This window comes from Pangasianodon hypophthalmus, chromosome 17, assembly GCF_027358585.1.
Source record: "Pangasianodon hypophthalmus isolate fPanHyp1 chromosome 17, fPanHyp1.pri, whole genome shotgun sequence".
Taxonomy (NCBI): Eukaryota; Metazoa; Chordata; class Actinopteri; order Siluriformes; family Pangasiidae; genus Pangasianodon; species Pangasianodon hypophthalmus.
Window position 1 is genome coordinate 22,949,202 of NC_069726.1, and position 17,725 is coordinate 22,966,926.

The window sequence follows — 17,725 nt, forward strand, 5'->3', positions numbered from 1 at the left end:
AAAAATAAATTAAAAAATATTGATATTTCAACATATGTTGAATCATATGCAGAATTTTGGAGAAATTAAGTCTAAGAACAGTCATAATTTATGGTTTTAAGATTCAAATTAAAAGCAATAAATCAACATTTTGGGAAAAAAATGATTTTAACAATAAAAGATTCATAATTTCTGTATAACTGTATATCATATTAAAACAACTCAAAATATATTAAGATAAAGTTAAGGGCTGTTAGGCTAAAAAAAATCTTTACAAAAAATTTTAGATAATTTAAAAAAAAAAAGTTAGATTCAAAATTCTGTAACAATTTATGACACTTGTGCCTTTTGTCTATATTATAGAATGCTAAAGCATTATAAGGAACATATTAAAGTAAATAAAGTAAATATATATATTTTCCATTATTTTTTGTCTGCATTCATTTTGTTTGTGTGGCCACCAGGCGGCGCATGCGCACAATGCGTCATTTTTTTTTTTCGGGGGGGGTGGAACGGGGCGGTTTAATGCCACTACACAACGCGCATGCGCAGACGCGCTGTCACGACCCGCTAGCTTTCCGTCAGCGCAGAGGCTAGGCTAAGCTAATACCGCTAATCATGAAGGCTCTTCGAGGAATGGTGAGCGGAGCCGTAAACGAGATTACCTCGGCTGTCAGCGGACACAAACCCGCCGCCGCCCGGGAGCACGTCCTCGCAGTCAGTCGTGACTACATCTCTCAACCGAGACTGAGTGAGCAGCCATTTTAATCACAAAAATCCGCTGCTTAGGGTTTTTTCTTTTCAGCTAGCCAGATGCAGCAAGCAAAGGCCGTATCTCAAAATGCGCAACTAAGTGCACTACGTAGGGTGTAACGTAATGTCTTTTGCACCCTACGTAGTGCACTTTGTTTTTAAAATGGTGCTATTTGGGACGCAGCCATTAGCTGTGTACGGGAAGATACAGCGTTAATGATGCAGCGAATGAATGACAGGATTAGATAACAAGAAATAAGCTAGATATATTTATAATTTATTTCTTTTAATAACTGAATAGCATATGAGCAAAGCTTAAGGATTGTTATTTATACATTTAGCCGTATGAATTAGCATTTATTTGCTTAGCCAGCCGTGTCTGTGCGTTTGGTTTTGAATTGTTGTGACAAGCAGCTATAATGTGATGCTCATCTAAAATTAAAAATATATATATTAATAATAATATGATAAAATAATACAAGAAACTTAGTATCAAAGCAAAGAAAGGTGTTTCTATTTTATTTATTTCCTCCTTTAACCTGTGCAATAGCTGATGTCTGGTTTTATGCTCTATTTATTGAATAATACATTGATTTATTTTTATTTGTATAATATTTTATTATGTATAGTTTTCTTTATTTTGTTAGCATTCTTATTATCTTTATCATATTATTGAGTTTGCAGTTTGTCCTTGAAATATGTATATAAAAAATTGCATTAATGGACATTTATTTGATCAATAAATGCATCAGTCAGATAAAAAGACAAAAAGATAAATAAGTAATTTATTTTAATTCAGGATTAAATTTGCAGGATTGTTTGCATTTTGAAGTAATCACACATAACAGCATCCTGCACAGCTCACTGTAGGCCTGTTATTATGCTGCATGATCAAGGGGTTAAACAAAAAAAAAAAAAGATATAGTAGTCATTTGCGTAATATTTCGTTTTTAATTATTGTTGCACATTGTGGAAAAAAAGGTCAAAATATATATTTGAGCTTATTAAGTAAAATATATGATGTATAATTTATAATATTATTAATATGACCTAAAAAAAAACCATCACATGGCGAGAAAAATTTGAGCCGTTGCTGTTTTTATTCAGTTTTAAAGCTAATATTTTGTATTCTTCTCTATATTTTGTTTCCATTTTGTTTGTTTGCAAGTGCGTTGTCTCTCTCAGTTCAAGATCCGTATAATATTAATCTTACCGTTTGCTTGTTTATTTGTTTTGTCCACAGCATATAAAACTGTATCAGGCGTCAACGGCCCCCTGGTGATCTTGGACCAAGTGAAGGTACCTTGGTATTATCATAATAAGAATAATAATACGGATAATAAGAATAATGAAAAGGATTATAATAAGATTAATGATTAACACACGTGTTAATAATATTTAAGTACAACATACCAGGGGTTCGACTTAGTACTAGGCAAAGATAGACAATTGCCTTACGCCCCCTAAAAATGCAAATTATATACAGTACTGTGCAAAAGTCTTGGCACCCCATGTTTTTTAGTACAAACTTTGTTATAGATGTTTGTTTTCTGGCTTCTGCATTATTGATTCAGTACAAAAACATTTTAGAGTCCAAACATTAGTTTTCCAGCACAAAATGAAATGTTACAGAAAAATGTTTGTATGTCAGTAAAGAAAGCATAAGAGAATTCCATAAGAGACACTTTTCAGATAAAAACATAATGAAGGCTGCTGGGTTTCGCTGCAGAAATAAGAAGCGAGTCGACAGTCAAAGTCTCCAGAAGAACTGTGGCTGCTTCTGCAAGATGCTCAGTAACACTTCCAGCTCATTTCCTTATAAAACTGCACGCACTGCACCTGAGATACTGTTTTTATTTTAAAGCGAAGAATCATCACACCAAATATTGACTTTGTTTCATTTATTACTGCTCTTTATAGTATTTTTTTAAACGTAGAAACATTTAGTTTCATTATTTTTGAAGGCATCTTTGCTCTACAGCATTTCTTTGCATGTGCCTAAGACTTTTGCACAGTACTGTATATTTTTAATTATTAATTATAAATATCGATGTTAAAACACTGAAATGATTCATATCACAGTTTATCACACAAAGAGAGAAAGCTCAAGGATAATCGAGGTAAATGTGTGCAGTTGAATAGGACCCCGTTACTATATTTTGCCCCCGGACCCCAAATCACTAAATCCGCCCCTGCAGCATTCGTATATTAAAGCTGCCCCTAATGCAGTTTCCCAGGTACGCCGAGATCGTCCACTTGACCCTCCCCGATGGCACGAAGCGCAGCGGCCAGGTGCTGGAGGTCACCGGCTCCAAAGCCGTCGTCCAGGTGAGCAGAACAAAGTTGTTGTTGTTGTTTTTTTGCTTCATTTATTAATAAATCTGAGACTCGTCGCAGTGACACGACTCATCCCTGATCTCTCATGGTTTCAGGTGTTCGAAGGAACGTCAGGCATCGATGCCAAGAAGACAAGCTGCGAATTTACAGGGGACATTTTACGCACGCCTGTGTCCGAGGATATGCTGGGTGAGAACAGAAAACGAGGCGTGTATTTTTGACCCGATAGACATGATTTTTAAAAAATATTCTTTGTTAAACCTGTTTGTATTTCCAGGCCGTGTGTTTAACGGATCGGGAAAGCCGATCGACCGAGGTCCGGCTGTCTTGGCCGAGGATTACTTGGACATCATGGGTAAAACATCCGTGCCTTTTCTTTGTGTTGTGCGACATGAATTTAAGAATTTAAGAATATCTCACATTAGGAAAGCAGTTACAGGTTAAACACATAACAGGGAACAGTTATTGTGTCATAAAGTATGACAGCCAATCATGGATCAGTATGCAAATACAAAAAGGAATTTACATATTATAATATGGATCTAGTTATTGTTTTCTTATTATTTTATTTTTATATTATTTATCTATATATCTGTTTATTAATTTCATTTTTTTGTGCAACTGAACCACCATATCAATCAATTTATTATTTATCATAGAAGAGATTTCAGCCTTAATTAAATGCTCATTTTAGCTGACTTTAAAGGTGCAGTTTGTATTTTTATATAATGTTTCCAGACTTATGATAATCACATAATATCATAGACACGCTTGAAGATTTGTGATTCAAAATATTGGCAGGTAGTAGTTTTTGCTAGTCTTTTTATTTCAGGCTTCTGTGTACATTTTTCTGGCCCTGAAATTAGCTTGCTGGAGAGTTGCTTAGCTCTGCCCCTTTTTCTTAACAAGCCACTCAGAAGGCATATGTTTGGTGCTTTTATTGCAATTGCAATTCATCTCACAGGAATCAGAGGGCTGTAAACATTACACATGGCTCCTTTAAAGACCAGAGAAATTATTTAGCAAAATAATTCTGCAAGATTGTCACTAACGCATCCTGTTGTGAACTTTTTCCTGTAGTAAATCATGGTGAATATGAGTGTTTTAATGTTCCACCATTCAGCAGAACCAAAATACACAAACCTAACTGACTAAAATAAACAGCATTCATTGTTTGAGGAAAGCGTTTGTTATGTTGTGCACTGAGGAAGCTCTGACATGACATGTGGCTAAATATTTGCTTTCTCCACCTGCTTTTCCAGGCCAGCCCATCAACCCGCAGTGCCGTATCTACCCCGAGGAGATGATTCAGACTGGCATCTCTGCCATCGACGGCATGAACAGCATCGCCAGGGGGCAGAAAATCCCCATTTTCTCTGCAGCCGGTCTTCCACATAACGAGGTCTCGCTCACTTGTCAGATTAAAATCACATTTGGAGAACGTTTATTTCTAAGTCTACCGTTTTTTTTCCCTAAAAATCAAAAGAAGCAATCTAATGATCTTATTTTAATGGCCCAAAATTCTCACGGCCCAATTACTTCCTCCGTAATAATTCCTGTCATGGAAATTAGTAGAAATTATAGGCTTACGATGCATTACTTTAAATAAGTGCACAATCCACAGAAAGCTTGGTAACTTTCTTATTTGAAGGTTAGAATTGATCTTAAAAAGAACTACAATCTATTTAAATAAGTTATGGTAAATAAAATTCCTGAGATCCCAGCTGCATCTCAGGTCCAGAAGTTGATTGTATATGATCGAGTTAAATTTCTGTACCTTCATGAATAATGGATAAGCTTAAAACTTTGTCTATAAAAGAATTTCATATATATATATATATATATATATATATATATATATATATATATATAGATGGTGTTACATGGAAATTGATTTGCTAAAGAGGTTGTAATTGTAGTTTGCTGTCCTTTAGTGAATAGTGCTTGGACCCCTATGATTGCTGCTTGCAGCTATATTCGTGGCAATGACAGTTATTTACAAATGTGTTTAATTTCTTATTGGGTTTGCCGTAATACAGAACAGAAAATTAGCCTTTTATGTTAGCACATAGCACTTTTTATGGTCTTAAAGTTGTATTTGCATCATTTTTGGCTTTGTGTGTGAATTCAGATCGCAGCACAGATCTGTCGGCAGGCCGGCCTGGTCAAGAAGTCCAAAGACGTGATGGACTACAATGAGGAGAACTTTGCCATTGTGTTTGCAGCCATGGGGGTGAGGAGAACTTTTTAATGGCTTCCAGGTTCAAGTTCAGTGCCCTGTTTATTATTCCATTATTACTGGATGGGTTCAGTCAGATGTGGTAGGTTTTATGTCAGCAGGTCAGCATGTGATTGGAGTAAATCATTTTGTCTTTAGGTGAACATGGAGACGGCTAGATTTTTCAAGTCTGACTTTGAGGAGAACGGCTCCATGGACAACGTGTGTCTGTTCCTGAATCTGGCCAATGATCCTACGTAAGCAGAAAAATCCACTTACTACCAAGCTAGCTGTATATTTAGCAGTGTAGCACTTGTCCTGATAATAGATTAATCCCCTTGTTTAGGATTGAACGCATCATCACTCCTCGCCTGGCGCTGACCGCCGCTGAGTTCCTGGCCTATCAGTGTGAGAAACACGTCCTGGTCATCCTGACAGACATGAGCTCCTACGCTGAAGCTCTGAGAGAGGTCAGAGAGTTTAAAACAACACTGCTGAATCTCAAATCTAACCCTGAACCCAAACCTTAACCCCAAAACCTAACGCTGTTTCTCTCAACACTGATTATAATTCCAAAACTAACCCCAACTCTGAGTATGACTCTAAAACTAACCCCAACTCTGAGTATGACTCTAAAACTAACCCCAACTCTGAGTATGACTCTAAAACTAACCTCAACACTGAGGATGACTTATAAACTAACCCCAACACTGAGTATGACTCTAAAACTAACCCCAACACTGAAGATGACTTATAAACTAACCCCAACACTGAGTATGACTCTAAAACTAACCCCAACACTGAGTATGACTCTAAAACTAACCCCAACACTGAGTATGACTCTAAAACTAACCCCAACACTGAGTATGACTCTAAAACTAACCCCAACACTGAGTATGACTCTAAAACTAACCCCAACACTGAGTATGACTCTAAAACTAACCCCAACACTGAAGATGACTTATAAACTAACCCCAACACTGAGTATGACTCTAAAACTAACTCCAACACTGAGGATGACTTATAAACTAACCCCAATACTCAGTATGACTCTAAAACTAACCCCAACACTGAGTATGACTCTAAAACTAACCCCAGTACTCAGGATGACTGTAAAACTAACCCCAACACTGAGTATGACTCTAAAACTAACCCCAACACTGAGTATGACTCTAAAACTAACCCCAATACTCAGTATGACTCTAAAACTAACCCCAATACTCAGTATGACTCTAAAACTAACCCCAACACTGAGTATGACTCTAAAACTAACCCCAATACTCAGTATGACTCTAAAACTAACCCCAACACTGAGTATGACTCTAAAACTAACCCCAACACTGAGTATGACTCTAAAACTAACCCCAACACTGAAGATGACTTATAAACTAACCCCAACACTGAGTATGACTCTAAAACTAACCCCAACACTGAGTATGACTCTAAAACTAACCCCAACACTGAGTATGACTCTAAAACTAACCCCAACACTGAGTATGACTCTAAAACTAACCCCAACACTGAGTATGACTCTAAAACTAACTCCAACACTGAGGATGACTTATAAACTAACCCCAATACTCAGTATGACTCTAAAACTAACCCCAACACTGAGTATGACTCTAAAACTAACCCCAGTACTCAGGATGACTGTAAAACTAACCCCAACACTGAGTATGACTCTAAAACTAACCCCAACACTGAGTATGACTCTAAAACTAACCCCAATACTCAGTATGACTCTAAAACTAACCCCAATACTCAGTATGACTCTAAAACTAACCCCAACACTGAGTATGACTCTAAAACTAACCCCAATACTCAGTATGACTCTAAAACTAACCCCAACACTGAGTATGACTCTAAAACTAACCCCAACACTGAGTATGACTCTAAAACTAACCCCAATACTCAGTATGACTCTAAAACTAACCCCAATACTCAGTATGACTCTAAAACTAACCCCAACACTGAGTATGACTCTAAAACTAACCCCAATACTCAGTATGACTCTAAAACTAACCCCAATACTCAGGATGACTGTAAAACTAACCCCAACACTGAGGATGACTTATAAACTAACCCCAACACTGAGGATGACTTATAAACTAACCCCAACACTGAGGATGACTCTAAAACTAACCCCAACACTGAGGATGACTCTAAAACTAACTCCAACACTGAGTATGACTCTAAAACTAACTCCAACACTGAGTATGACTCTAAAACTAACCCCAACACTGAGTATGACTCTAAAACTAACCCCAACTCTGAGTATGACTCTAAAACTAACCCCAACTCTGAGTATGACTCTAAAACTAACCCCAACACTGAGTATGACTCTAAACTAACCCCAACACTGAGTATGACTCTAACACTAACCCCAACACTGAGTATGTATATAAAACTAACCCCAACACTGAGTATGACTGTAAACTAACCCCAACACTGAGTATGACTAACACTAACCCCAACACTGAGTATGACTCTAAAACTAACCCCAACACTGAGGATGACTTATAAACTAACCCCAATACTCAGTATGACTCTAAAACTAACCCCAACACTGAGTATGACTCTAAAACTAACCCCAACACTGAGTATGACTCTAAAACTAACCCCAATACTCAGTATGACTCTAAAACTAACCCCAATACTCAGTATGACTCTAAAACTAACCCCAACACTGAGTATGACTCTAAAACTAACCCCAATACTCAGTATGACTCTAAAACTAACCCCAATACTCAGGATGACTGTAAAACTAACCCCAACACTGAGGATGACTTATAAACTAACCCCAACACTGAGGATGACTTATAAACTAACCCCAACACTGAGTATGACTCTAAAACTAACCCCAACACTGAGTATGACTCTAAAACTAACTCCAACACTGAGTATGACTCTAAAACTAACCCCAACACTGAGTATGACTCTAAAACTAACCCCAACTCTGAGTATGACTCTAAAACTAACCCCAACTCTGAGTATGACTCTAAAACTAACCCCAACACTGAGTATGACTCTAAACTAACCCCAACACTGAGTATGACTCTAACACTAACCCCAACACTGAGTATGTATATAAAACTAACCCCAACACTGAGTATGACTGTAAACTAACCCCAACACTGAGTATGACTGTAAACTAACCCCAACACTGAGTATGTATATAAAACTAACCCCAACACTGAGTATGACTCTAAAACTAACCCCAACACTGAGTATGACTCTAAAACTAACCCCAGTACTCAGTATGACTCTAAAACTAACCCCAACACTGAGTATGACTCTAAAACTAACCCCAACACTGAGTATGACTCTAAAACTAACCCCAACACTGAGTATTACTCTAAAACTAACCCCAACACTGAGTATGACTCTAACCCCAACACTGAGTATGACTCTAACCCCAACACTGAGTATGACTCTAACCCCAACACTGAGTATGACTCTAAAACTAACCCCAACACTGAGTATGACTCTAAAACTAACCCAGAATGAGATCTGTGTGTTTTATATTTTCGTGATCTCTGAAATGTAACGTTCTTTCCAAGGTGTCTGCCGCGAGAGAGGAAGTGCCCGGACGCCGTGGTTTCCCTGGTTACATGTACACTGATCTGGCAACAATCTACGAGCGGGCGGGGCGAGTGGAGGGACGTAACGGCTCCATCACTCAGATCCCCATCCTCACCATGCCTAATGACGGTGAGACAGAGAGAGAGAGAGAGTGTGCTATCACACACTACTTTCCTACAGAGCTGCATTACAATACGCTGTGAAGTAACGTGTTCTCTCAATTCCCCTCAGACATCACGCATCCCATTCCTGATTTGACCGGCTACATCACAGAGGGTCAGATCTACGTGGACCGACAGCTTCACAACAGACAGGTCAGTCAAGGGAATAAAACAGCAGCTCGGACAGTAGTGCAGGTTTACATTAATGCACACATTATCGTTTCTATGGTAACAGCTCATTCACAGGGACTTGTCCAGCAGACACTTCATGTAAATGGACTGAAAAAAACGTGTGGATGTTGTGCGCAGATTTATCCTCCGATCAACGTGCTGCCGTCTCTGTCTCGACTCATGAAGTCGGCCATCGGAGAGGGAATGACGCGCAAGGACCACTCGGACGTCTCCAACCAGCTGGTGAGATTCAGAGCTGATCACATGACCAGTGACCAGTAATTATTATAGCTGATTTGTTTGTTGAGGTTATGATGGAGTGCAGTGCGAGTGTGTAAAGCGAGTCCTCTGTTATCAGTACGCGTGTTACGCCATCGGGAAAGACGTCCAGGCCATGAAGGCTGTAGTGGGAGAAGAAGCTCTAACGGCTGATGATCTGCTCTACCTGGAGTTTCTGCAGAAGTTTGAGAAGAATTTCATCTCTCAAGGTGAGTCCAGGACACACGGTAGTGACGTGCGGGAGTTTTTTTAATTAGGGGTCAGCTGATGCCAGTGCAGTTTTTCCCCCATATACCACAAAACCTAATGGAAAAAAATACATAAAGCTGAACCTCTGAACATTTCTGCTGCACTAAACATCATCAACCAGCAAAACCATTAACTCAATAAATTAAATTAATTTTTATTTAAATTAACTTTTTACACAGACAAGTATTTTCTCTTCGAGATTAGTTATGAAAAATGCAAATGTTGCTTGATTCCGTCTACTACAAAATATAAAAACTTGAAAAATCTTTTCTAGATTATCTAGAGGTTAAAGTAATCTTATAAATGGTGGTTAATAAGGCAGTTAACCTAATTAAATTAACTTAAATTAACTCTGAGAGCTTTATGAAGCTGTATGTAAGAAGTAATGAAAGTCTCACCCAGAGTCTTTTCCGTATACTTACTCAACACAAAACCATTCAGCAGTGTGATCCGGTTTTTAAATAAATATTTTTTAAATAGCAACAATACTCTATGTTTAAAGATTTGGAGAGGAAGGCGGAGTTTAGAGTGAGTGAGTGACTCTGGTGACTTCCTTTACGTGGGCGCTACATGCTAATCTTACACATTTTAACATTGGAGTACACTACAGCAACATCACTGGAAGCCCCGCCCCCTTCCCTCCGTCTCACATTAGTAACGTTTTGTCCAGTGGTCTCGACTCGACTCGCTTGAAAGATGCATCTGACGTTCCACTCTTTCTGCCATGACAAATGGAGAATGTTTTGAGTGCACTAATGTGAAATAACGTGATTAATAACAAATTTGCCTACAATGTGAGTAACCTGACACTTTACACATCATTCTATTGGTCATGATAGTTAGAAAGTGATTTTAAAAAATTGTCTGTTTCTTTAATTTCTTCTTTTGCAACTGTGTTCATCTTTTTTATTGAAATATTTCAATTCAATTCGATTTTATTTGTATAACACTTTTAACAATGGACATTGTCACAAAGCAGCTTTACAGAAATAAATAGATTCAGATTAATTTAAACCAAAATAAATTATAAACACATAAATTTATCCCTAATGAACAAGCCAGCGGCGACAGAGGCAAGGAAAAACTCCCTGAGACGATATGATGAAGAAACCTTGAGAGGAACCAGACTCAAAAGGGAACCATCCTCATCTGGGTGCTAATGGATAGTGCAATTATGCACTGTGTATATATATATAAATATTTCTTCTGCTTCGTCCTTGCAGGCGCTTATGAAAACCGCACCGTGTACGAAACTCTGGACATCGGCTGGCAGCTGATGCGAATTTTCCCCAAGGAGATGCTGAAGAGGATCCCTCAGAGCACGCTGGCTGAGTTTTACCCCCGAGAGTCCAAACACTGAGCCACTGATCCGTTCTGCTGTACGCTCTTTATTTCTCTTCTCCTGTGTATCTCTGCCCCTTAAATATAACACCCTGGATGTGATCAGCCTTCAGCTGCGTCCTTATACACTCCTCTCACTGTAGCGTTGTAGTTCTCTGCTTCTGCTCTCTGTACATGATCTAAATGTGGCCAGACCGTGATGTATATATGTTGTGAATATTGTCGCAGTGAAGTGAGTGTGCAAAAAAAAAAGATATTGTGAGCGTATAAATTCTTATTAGATTATTAGCCAAACGTTTAGTCCTGGTGCCACCACAAGAGCACTGAAATTATCATTACAAAATAAAAATCTATAGCTGTGTGTGTTTGACGGGCGGAAGTGAAACATAATACGAGTCTGTTCCAAATTAAAGGAATGAGAAAAAATGTACGAAAAATTTACGAAAAGCTTTATTTTACACCAAATGTAGTCGATCGGATGAAGGCCTCAGCGTTCTTCACACCAGCTTCCACGGACAATATGACGTATTATATTACGACGCAGACAGACAGCGGACAAACGCGCTGTGATTGGTCGTACAAATAAGGCATGCACAAACTTCTTATTTATAAGCATCATGTAAGCATGCTAAACTCATTATCCTCAACCAGTGATGTATTTATAAGCAGTTCTTCTTCATGCTCTGTGTCGCTACAGCAGCAGTCTTATTCCTTATTCGTGGAAAACACAGCGCCACCTGCAGTACTGGAGAACTCGTACGCGACGGCCAATACAAAACCGGAATGAGTATGTGAGATTGTACGTGGTTTCGTTTTCAAGAAGCCTCGCAGACGTCGTGTCCACATGAAGCATGCTGAGACCTTAAGACATGTTTGGTGTCTGACGTTTCTGTCTCTTTAGATTTGCACTAGAGCTGTGTGAGCCTTAGGAGTGGGCGATATGACAAAAAAAATCATCTCACGATTCTGTTTTACAAAACATCACGATATACAGGTTATAAAACATTTATAATAAAAATCTGTAAAAATTTGAACATTTTGCAGTTTTTAAGATGCAAAAGTCAAATCAGCAGCTTCCAGTCATTTTGCAATTCATTTCATTTAAACAACAACAAAAAAAACAAGAGTATCATGATATTCACAATATTTCAGAAAAGCGCATTGTGACATCATTTATCACAATGTCGATATTGTGTCATCATATGACACAAGACTAATGGACATCTCTCTCGTTCAAATCTTACCTGTAGATACGGACTGACATCTTTCATACTACGTGACGACGTTCTGTTCTGCTGTGTCTAAATGCTAATATCTATCAACATCTCAATGATTACAAAGACACATCGGCAGCTGCATGCGTCATTTCTAAATATATTTTTACGTGTTTCAAGTTTGCATCCTCCTAATACCAAACAAAAAACACTTTAACCAACAAACAAAAAAAAAACTCTAAAGTTACGGTTTTGTCATCTGTCGTTTTGTACGACAAAGTTTGTACTTTTGATTGGACAGTGTGTGCTTGGTCTGATCTACTGCTCTGGTGTGAAACTAAAGAAACAAACGTATTTCGGCTGATTGATTATATTTGAGATAAATAGAAAATTGTAAACAATTTTTTTTTAAGGAATACTCCTTTAATGCTACACATAGCATTATATCTTAACATAAGCTACTATCTTGCTGTTTCTTTATACTTATAAACTATATTCTGTAAAAGCCACATGTTCAGTAGTAGTGCAGATGGTGGTACCTTTTTTAAAAATGTTCACCAAGCAATATTATTTACAAAATTTTTTTGTTTGTTTTATTTTAGCCCATTTACAAAGCTAAATCTCTGGCATTTAAAAAAAAGTATTTATTTTTCTGCCTTATGTATTTGATTAGTTGGATGTCGTTTGCTATTTTTATTTTATTTATTATGTTGACCTTTTTTTTTTATTATCATGATTATTTATTCATGCCCCGGAGGCCGTGTGTTTAGTGTGTTGTTCCTTGTTCGATCGATATGCCGCAGTAAAGTGTGTATCACCTCACGTGAGTTTCACATGGAAGGATGTTTTGTCTGAATGCATGGAAATGATGTGATTGTGAAACCTCTGTATCTCATTCAGTCTGTGGAATAAAATCCGATCATGTGCCATCGATCTTTTTGTTGCTCATTTCTGGGCCAGAAAAAAAAAAAAAAAAAAACTAAACAGAAGCCTGAACTGTGTTTTATTTTTACTATTTTATTTTCAATTCCTGTCATTATTTTGACTTAGTTAGAATCTCAATTTTTTAAATACTATTTAGTTATTTTGACTTAGCATCTTATTATTTTGACTTAGCATCTCATTATTGCAATATATTAACTCATTTTGACTTATTAACTCATTATTTTGAGTCACTCATTATTTCAGTATATTATCTTGTTATTTTGATTTAGTAATATTACTATTTATATTCAGTACTTAAGTTCAGGGCTTCTGTAATTCCTGTACCGAAAAGTCACAGGAACTTCACATAATGTCTCGTGCATTTCTACACACACACACACACACACACACGCACACACACACGTACACATATGTATATATATACATGGGACCACACAGAGGCTGAACACAGACGGACGGAGTCAGAATGTGGGGGAAGCGTGCTCTTTATTTTTCTTAAGTAGAGGTGAAGTGGGGAGTTGGAAGGTGAGAGGGATGGGTGAGCAGTGCAGGCCAAGCAGTGTCTTCGTTCCTGAGGAGAGCGTGGCGAGCAGCAGAAGCAATGTGGCGGCAGGACGAAGGTTGCGTGGCGGGTGCTCTCACAACGCAGCCAATCAGCCAATTCTTGGCTTTGGGCCGGCATGAGATCCTCTCCTCGGTGCACCAAGGTACGTTCTGGGGGATCTGCGGGGAAGGTAGCAAACGCAGACACAGCAGGAGCAGACTCGACCCATTTCTTAAGTAGGTTGATATGATAAATCTGCGTGTCTGCGTGCTTACCTGGCTGTTGCAGACGATAATTTACGGGACCCACCTTCTCAAGGACTGTGAATGGGCCCTGCTACTGGGCCAGAAACTTGCAGGTGGCATCCGGGAGCAGCAGGAGGACCTTACCACCTGGCTGAAACTCTCAGGCTGTGCAGGGCGATTGTAGGCCCTCCACTGTTCTTGGTTTGCAGCCTCCATATGTTCTTTAACTATAGGCATCACCCTGTCGATGTGTGACTGCATGTTCTGGACATACGCGATGAGGGAGCGATAGGGGGAGGGCTGCTCTTCCCATGCTTCCCGGGCCACGTCCAGCAGTCCTCAAGGCTGCTGTCCAAAGAGCAGTTCAAAGGGTGTAAAACCCGTCGAGGCTTGTGGGGTTTCCCGGACGGCAAAGAGGACGTAGGGGAGGAGAAGGTCCCAATTCCTCCCTTCCTCGTCTACCACCCTCCGGAGCATCCTCTTCAATGTCTGGTTAAATCTCTCCAACAGGTCTGAGGGTGGTACACGGATGTCCTCACGTGTTTCACCTGCAACAACTGACACAAATCCGCCATTAGTTTAGACATAAAAGGCGTACCTTGGTTGATCATGATGTCCTTGGCTATGCCCACCCGGCTGAAGGGGAGTAGGAGCTCACGGGATGTTCCAGGAGGTGGCCTTCTGAAGTGGAACTGCTTCGGGGTAACGCGTGGCATAATCCACGATCACCAGGATGTACTCATGGCCCCGAGCAGACATTGGCAACGGCCCCACCAGATGCATGCCGATCCTCTCGAAGGGGACACTGATAATAGGGAGAGGGATGAGCGGCGCGGGAGCAGGTTTACAGGGGGTGGTTCTCTGGCACTGGGGGCACCGCTGTCAGAAGGCCCCCACATCAGCCTCCATTCCGGGCCAGGTGAACCAATCCTTAAGATTTTCTAAGGTGTTCCGGGCCCCCAAGTGCCCCCCCAGAGGGTGATCATGGGCCAGGCGCATGAGGGCCTGGGTGCGGCTGCTGGGCACCAGCAAGAGTTCCTGGGGCTGACCTCGACACTCCGTTTTGAGATACAGCATCCCTTTCCGCATCAGGAAATGTGTAGTGGGTAATGGCTGGTCAGGACGCTGGTGCACCCCCTTGATGACCCGCACCTGAGCCCAGCAGTTCTTCAGTCTGGGGTCCTCCTTCTGCTCCCAGCCGAAGTTGCCCTCCCGAGGGACTTGGGGGTACACAGACAACACAGGGTTAGTTGGAAGAGGGGACTCACCTGCTGAGATCGCTCTGGCATCACGCTGACCGGACCCTGGTGCACGTGGCCTTGGTCCTCTTCCTCCCGGTACGTGTGGGCCTTGCTGTGGGACACCCCGGCCAATCTCGCCCCAAGAGCAATGGCATGGACAGCTCTGAGATGAGACCCACCAGGAGCGGCCACTCCTTCACTCCATGTTTCACCCTGACATGAGCTGCTGGGACCTCCCGGACGTCTCTGTGGACACAGGAGACAGTCAGAGCGCAGCTGGGTTGAGGGGACGTAAAGAGGGATGGTCGGGCCAGGGTGACCGTGCTTCCTGAGTCCAAGAGGGCCGAGACAGGCTTGCCGTTAACTGCCGCTAACACAATATATAGTCAGGTCCGGAAGAATTTGGACAATGACAGAGTTTTTGTGATTTTGCCTTTATACACCACCACAATGGATTTGAAATAAAACAATCAAGATGTGATCAAAGTGTAGACTTTCAGCTTTATTTTAAGAGGTTCCACAAAAATATAGCATTTACCATTTAGGAATTACAGCCATTTTAAGCAAAGTACTTCCATTTTCAGGGGCTCAAAGGAATTTGGACAATTGACTGACAAGAAGTTAATTGACCAGGTGCGGTCCATTCCCTCGTTACTTCAAGACAAATGAAGCAGATAAAAGGTCTGGAGTTGATATCAGGTATTGAGTTGCCATTTGGCAGCTGTTCAACTGGAGCTACCAATATGAAGACCAAGAAGATCTCAATGCAAGTGAAGGAGGCCATCATTAGCCTGAAAAATCAAAATAAATCTATAAGATAGATAGCAAAAACCTTAGGTGTGGCCAAATCAACAGTTGGGTACATTCTTAAAAAGAAAGAAAGCACTGGTGAGCTCAACAACATCGAAAGGCCTGGAAGACCACGGAAGACAACTAAAGTGGATGATCGCAGAATCCTTTCCTTGGTGAAGAAAAACCCCTTATCAACATCAACAGAAGTGAAGAATACTCTGGAGAAGGTAGGTGTATCATTGTCAAAATCTACAATCAAAAGACGCCTTCATGAATGTAAATACAGAGGGTTTACAACAAGGTGCAAATCACTGGTAACATTCAAGAACAGGAAAGCCAGATTAGACTTTGCCAGAAAACATTTAAAAAAGCCTCCCATGTTCTGGAATAAGATTCTTTGGACTGTTGGAACCAAGATTAACTTGTACCAGAATGATGGGAAGAGAAAAGTATGGTGAAAGAAAGGAACAGCTCATGATAAAAAGTATACCACATCATGTGTCAAACATGGTGGAGGAAGTGTTATGGCATGGGCATGTATGGCTGCCAATGGAACGGGCTCACAGGTGTTTATTGATGATGTGACTGCTGACAGAAGTAGTAAGATGAATTCTGAGGTGTATAGGGCTATACTCTCTGCTCACATTCAGCCAAATGCTACAAAACTGACAGGATGCCGCTTCACAGTGCAGGTGGATAATGACCCTAAACATACTGCGAAAGCAGCTCAAGACTTTTTGAAGGCAAAGAAATGGAATATTCTTCAATGGCCAAGTCAGTCGCCTGATCTCAACCCAATAGAGCATGCTTTTCACTTACTGAAGACAAGACCGAAGGCAGAAAGACCCACAAACAAGCAGCAACTGAAGGTGGCTGCATTGAAGGCCTGGCAAAGCATCTCCAGGGAGGAAACTTGGAAGTTGAGTTTTGAGAACATGGGCTCTAGACTTCAGGCAGTCACTGACTGCAAAGGATTTTCATCCAAGTATAAAAATTATGGTTATATTTACAATTATGTCACTTTGTCCAAATACCTTTGAGCCCCTGAAAATGGAGGTACTTTGCTTAAAATGGCTGTAATTCCTAAATGGTAAATGCCATATTTTTGTGGAACCTCTTAAAATAAAGCTGAAAGTCTACACTTTGATCACATCTAGATTGTTTTATTTCAAATCCATTGTGGTGGTGTGTAAAGGTAAAATCACAAAAACTCTGTCATTGTCCAAATACTTCTGGACCTGACTGGATGGATGGATGGATGGATAGATAGATCTTTTTATGGAAAAAAGAAAGTACACCCTCCTTCTTCAATTCTATGTTTTTATTTATCAGGGCCTGAATAACAGTTGTGTGCCTCTCACCAAAAAAAATACACAACAGATCTAAATATTTAGTCTTTTTTCCCAAAAAAGTAAACCAACATTCAGAAACCAAGTGGGTAAAATGTATGCATGTATGTGTATGTATATGTATATGTATATATACTGTAGTTCAGGATGTTTTTAGGCTCAATGTCCACTAGAGGTCAGTGTTGAATGAGTAAAACTCCTCTCTGTCTCATTACCGGTGGATTTCTATCAGTGACACTCATCTACACTACTTCCTGTTATTCTTCACACCTAAATCAGCTTCATCATCTGATGAGCTCAGTAAGCTGTGATAAGTAGCTAGAAC

At 39.9% G+C, this 17,725-nt stretch overlaps 1 protein-coding gene across 1 annotated transcript; it reads left to right on the forward strand.

Moving 5' to 3' along the window:
• The first annotated feature begins 515 nt into the window (after nucleotides 1-515).
• On the forward strand, nucleotides 516-13,217 carry atp6v1b2 (ATPase H+ transporting V1 subunit B2). Its single transcript, XM_026942834.3, has 14 exons — nucleotides 516-730; nucleotides 1,976-2,031; nucleotides 2,962-3,060; nucleotides 3,165-3,258; nucleotides 3,347-3,424; nucleotides 4,332-4,471; nucleotides 5,201-5,302; nucleotides 5,447-5,544; nucleotides 5,634-5,757; nucleotides 8,848-8,998; nucleotides 9,101-9,183; nucleotides 9,340-9,444; nucleotides 9,560-9,689; nucleotides 10,953-13,217. The coding sequence occupies exons 1-14, from the start codon at nucleotides 598-600 to the stop codon at nucleotides 11,087-11,089; spliced, it is 1,530 nt and encodes a 509-aa protein (XP_026798635.1). The 5' UTR covers nucleotides 516-597; the 3' UTR covers nucleotides 11,090-13,217.
• Nucleotides 13,218-17,725: the final 4,508 nt, after the last annotated feature.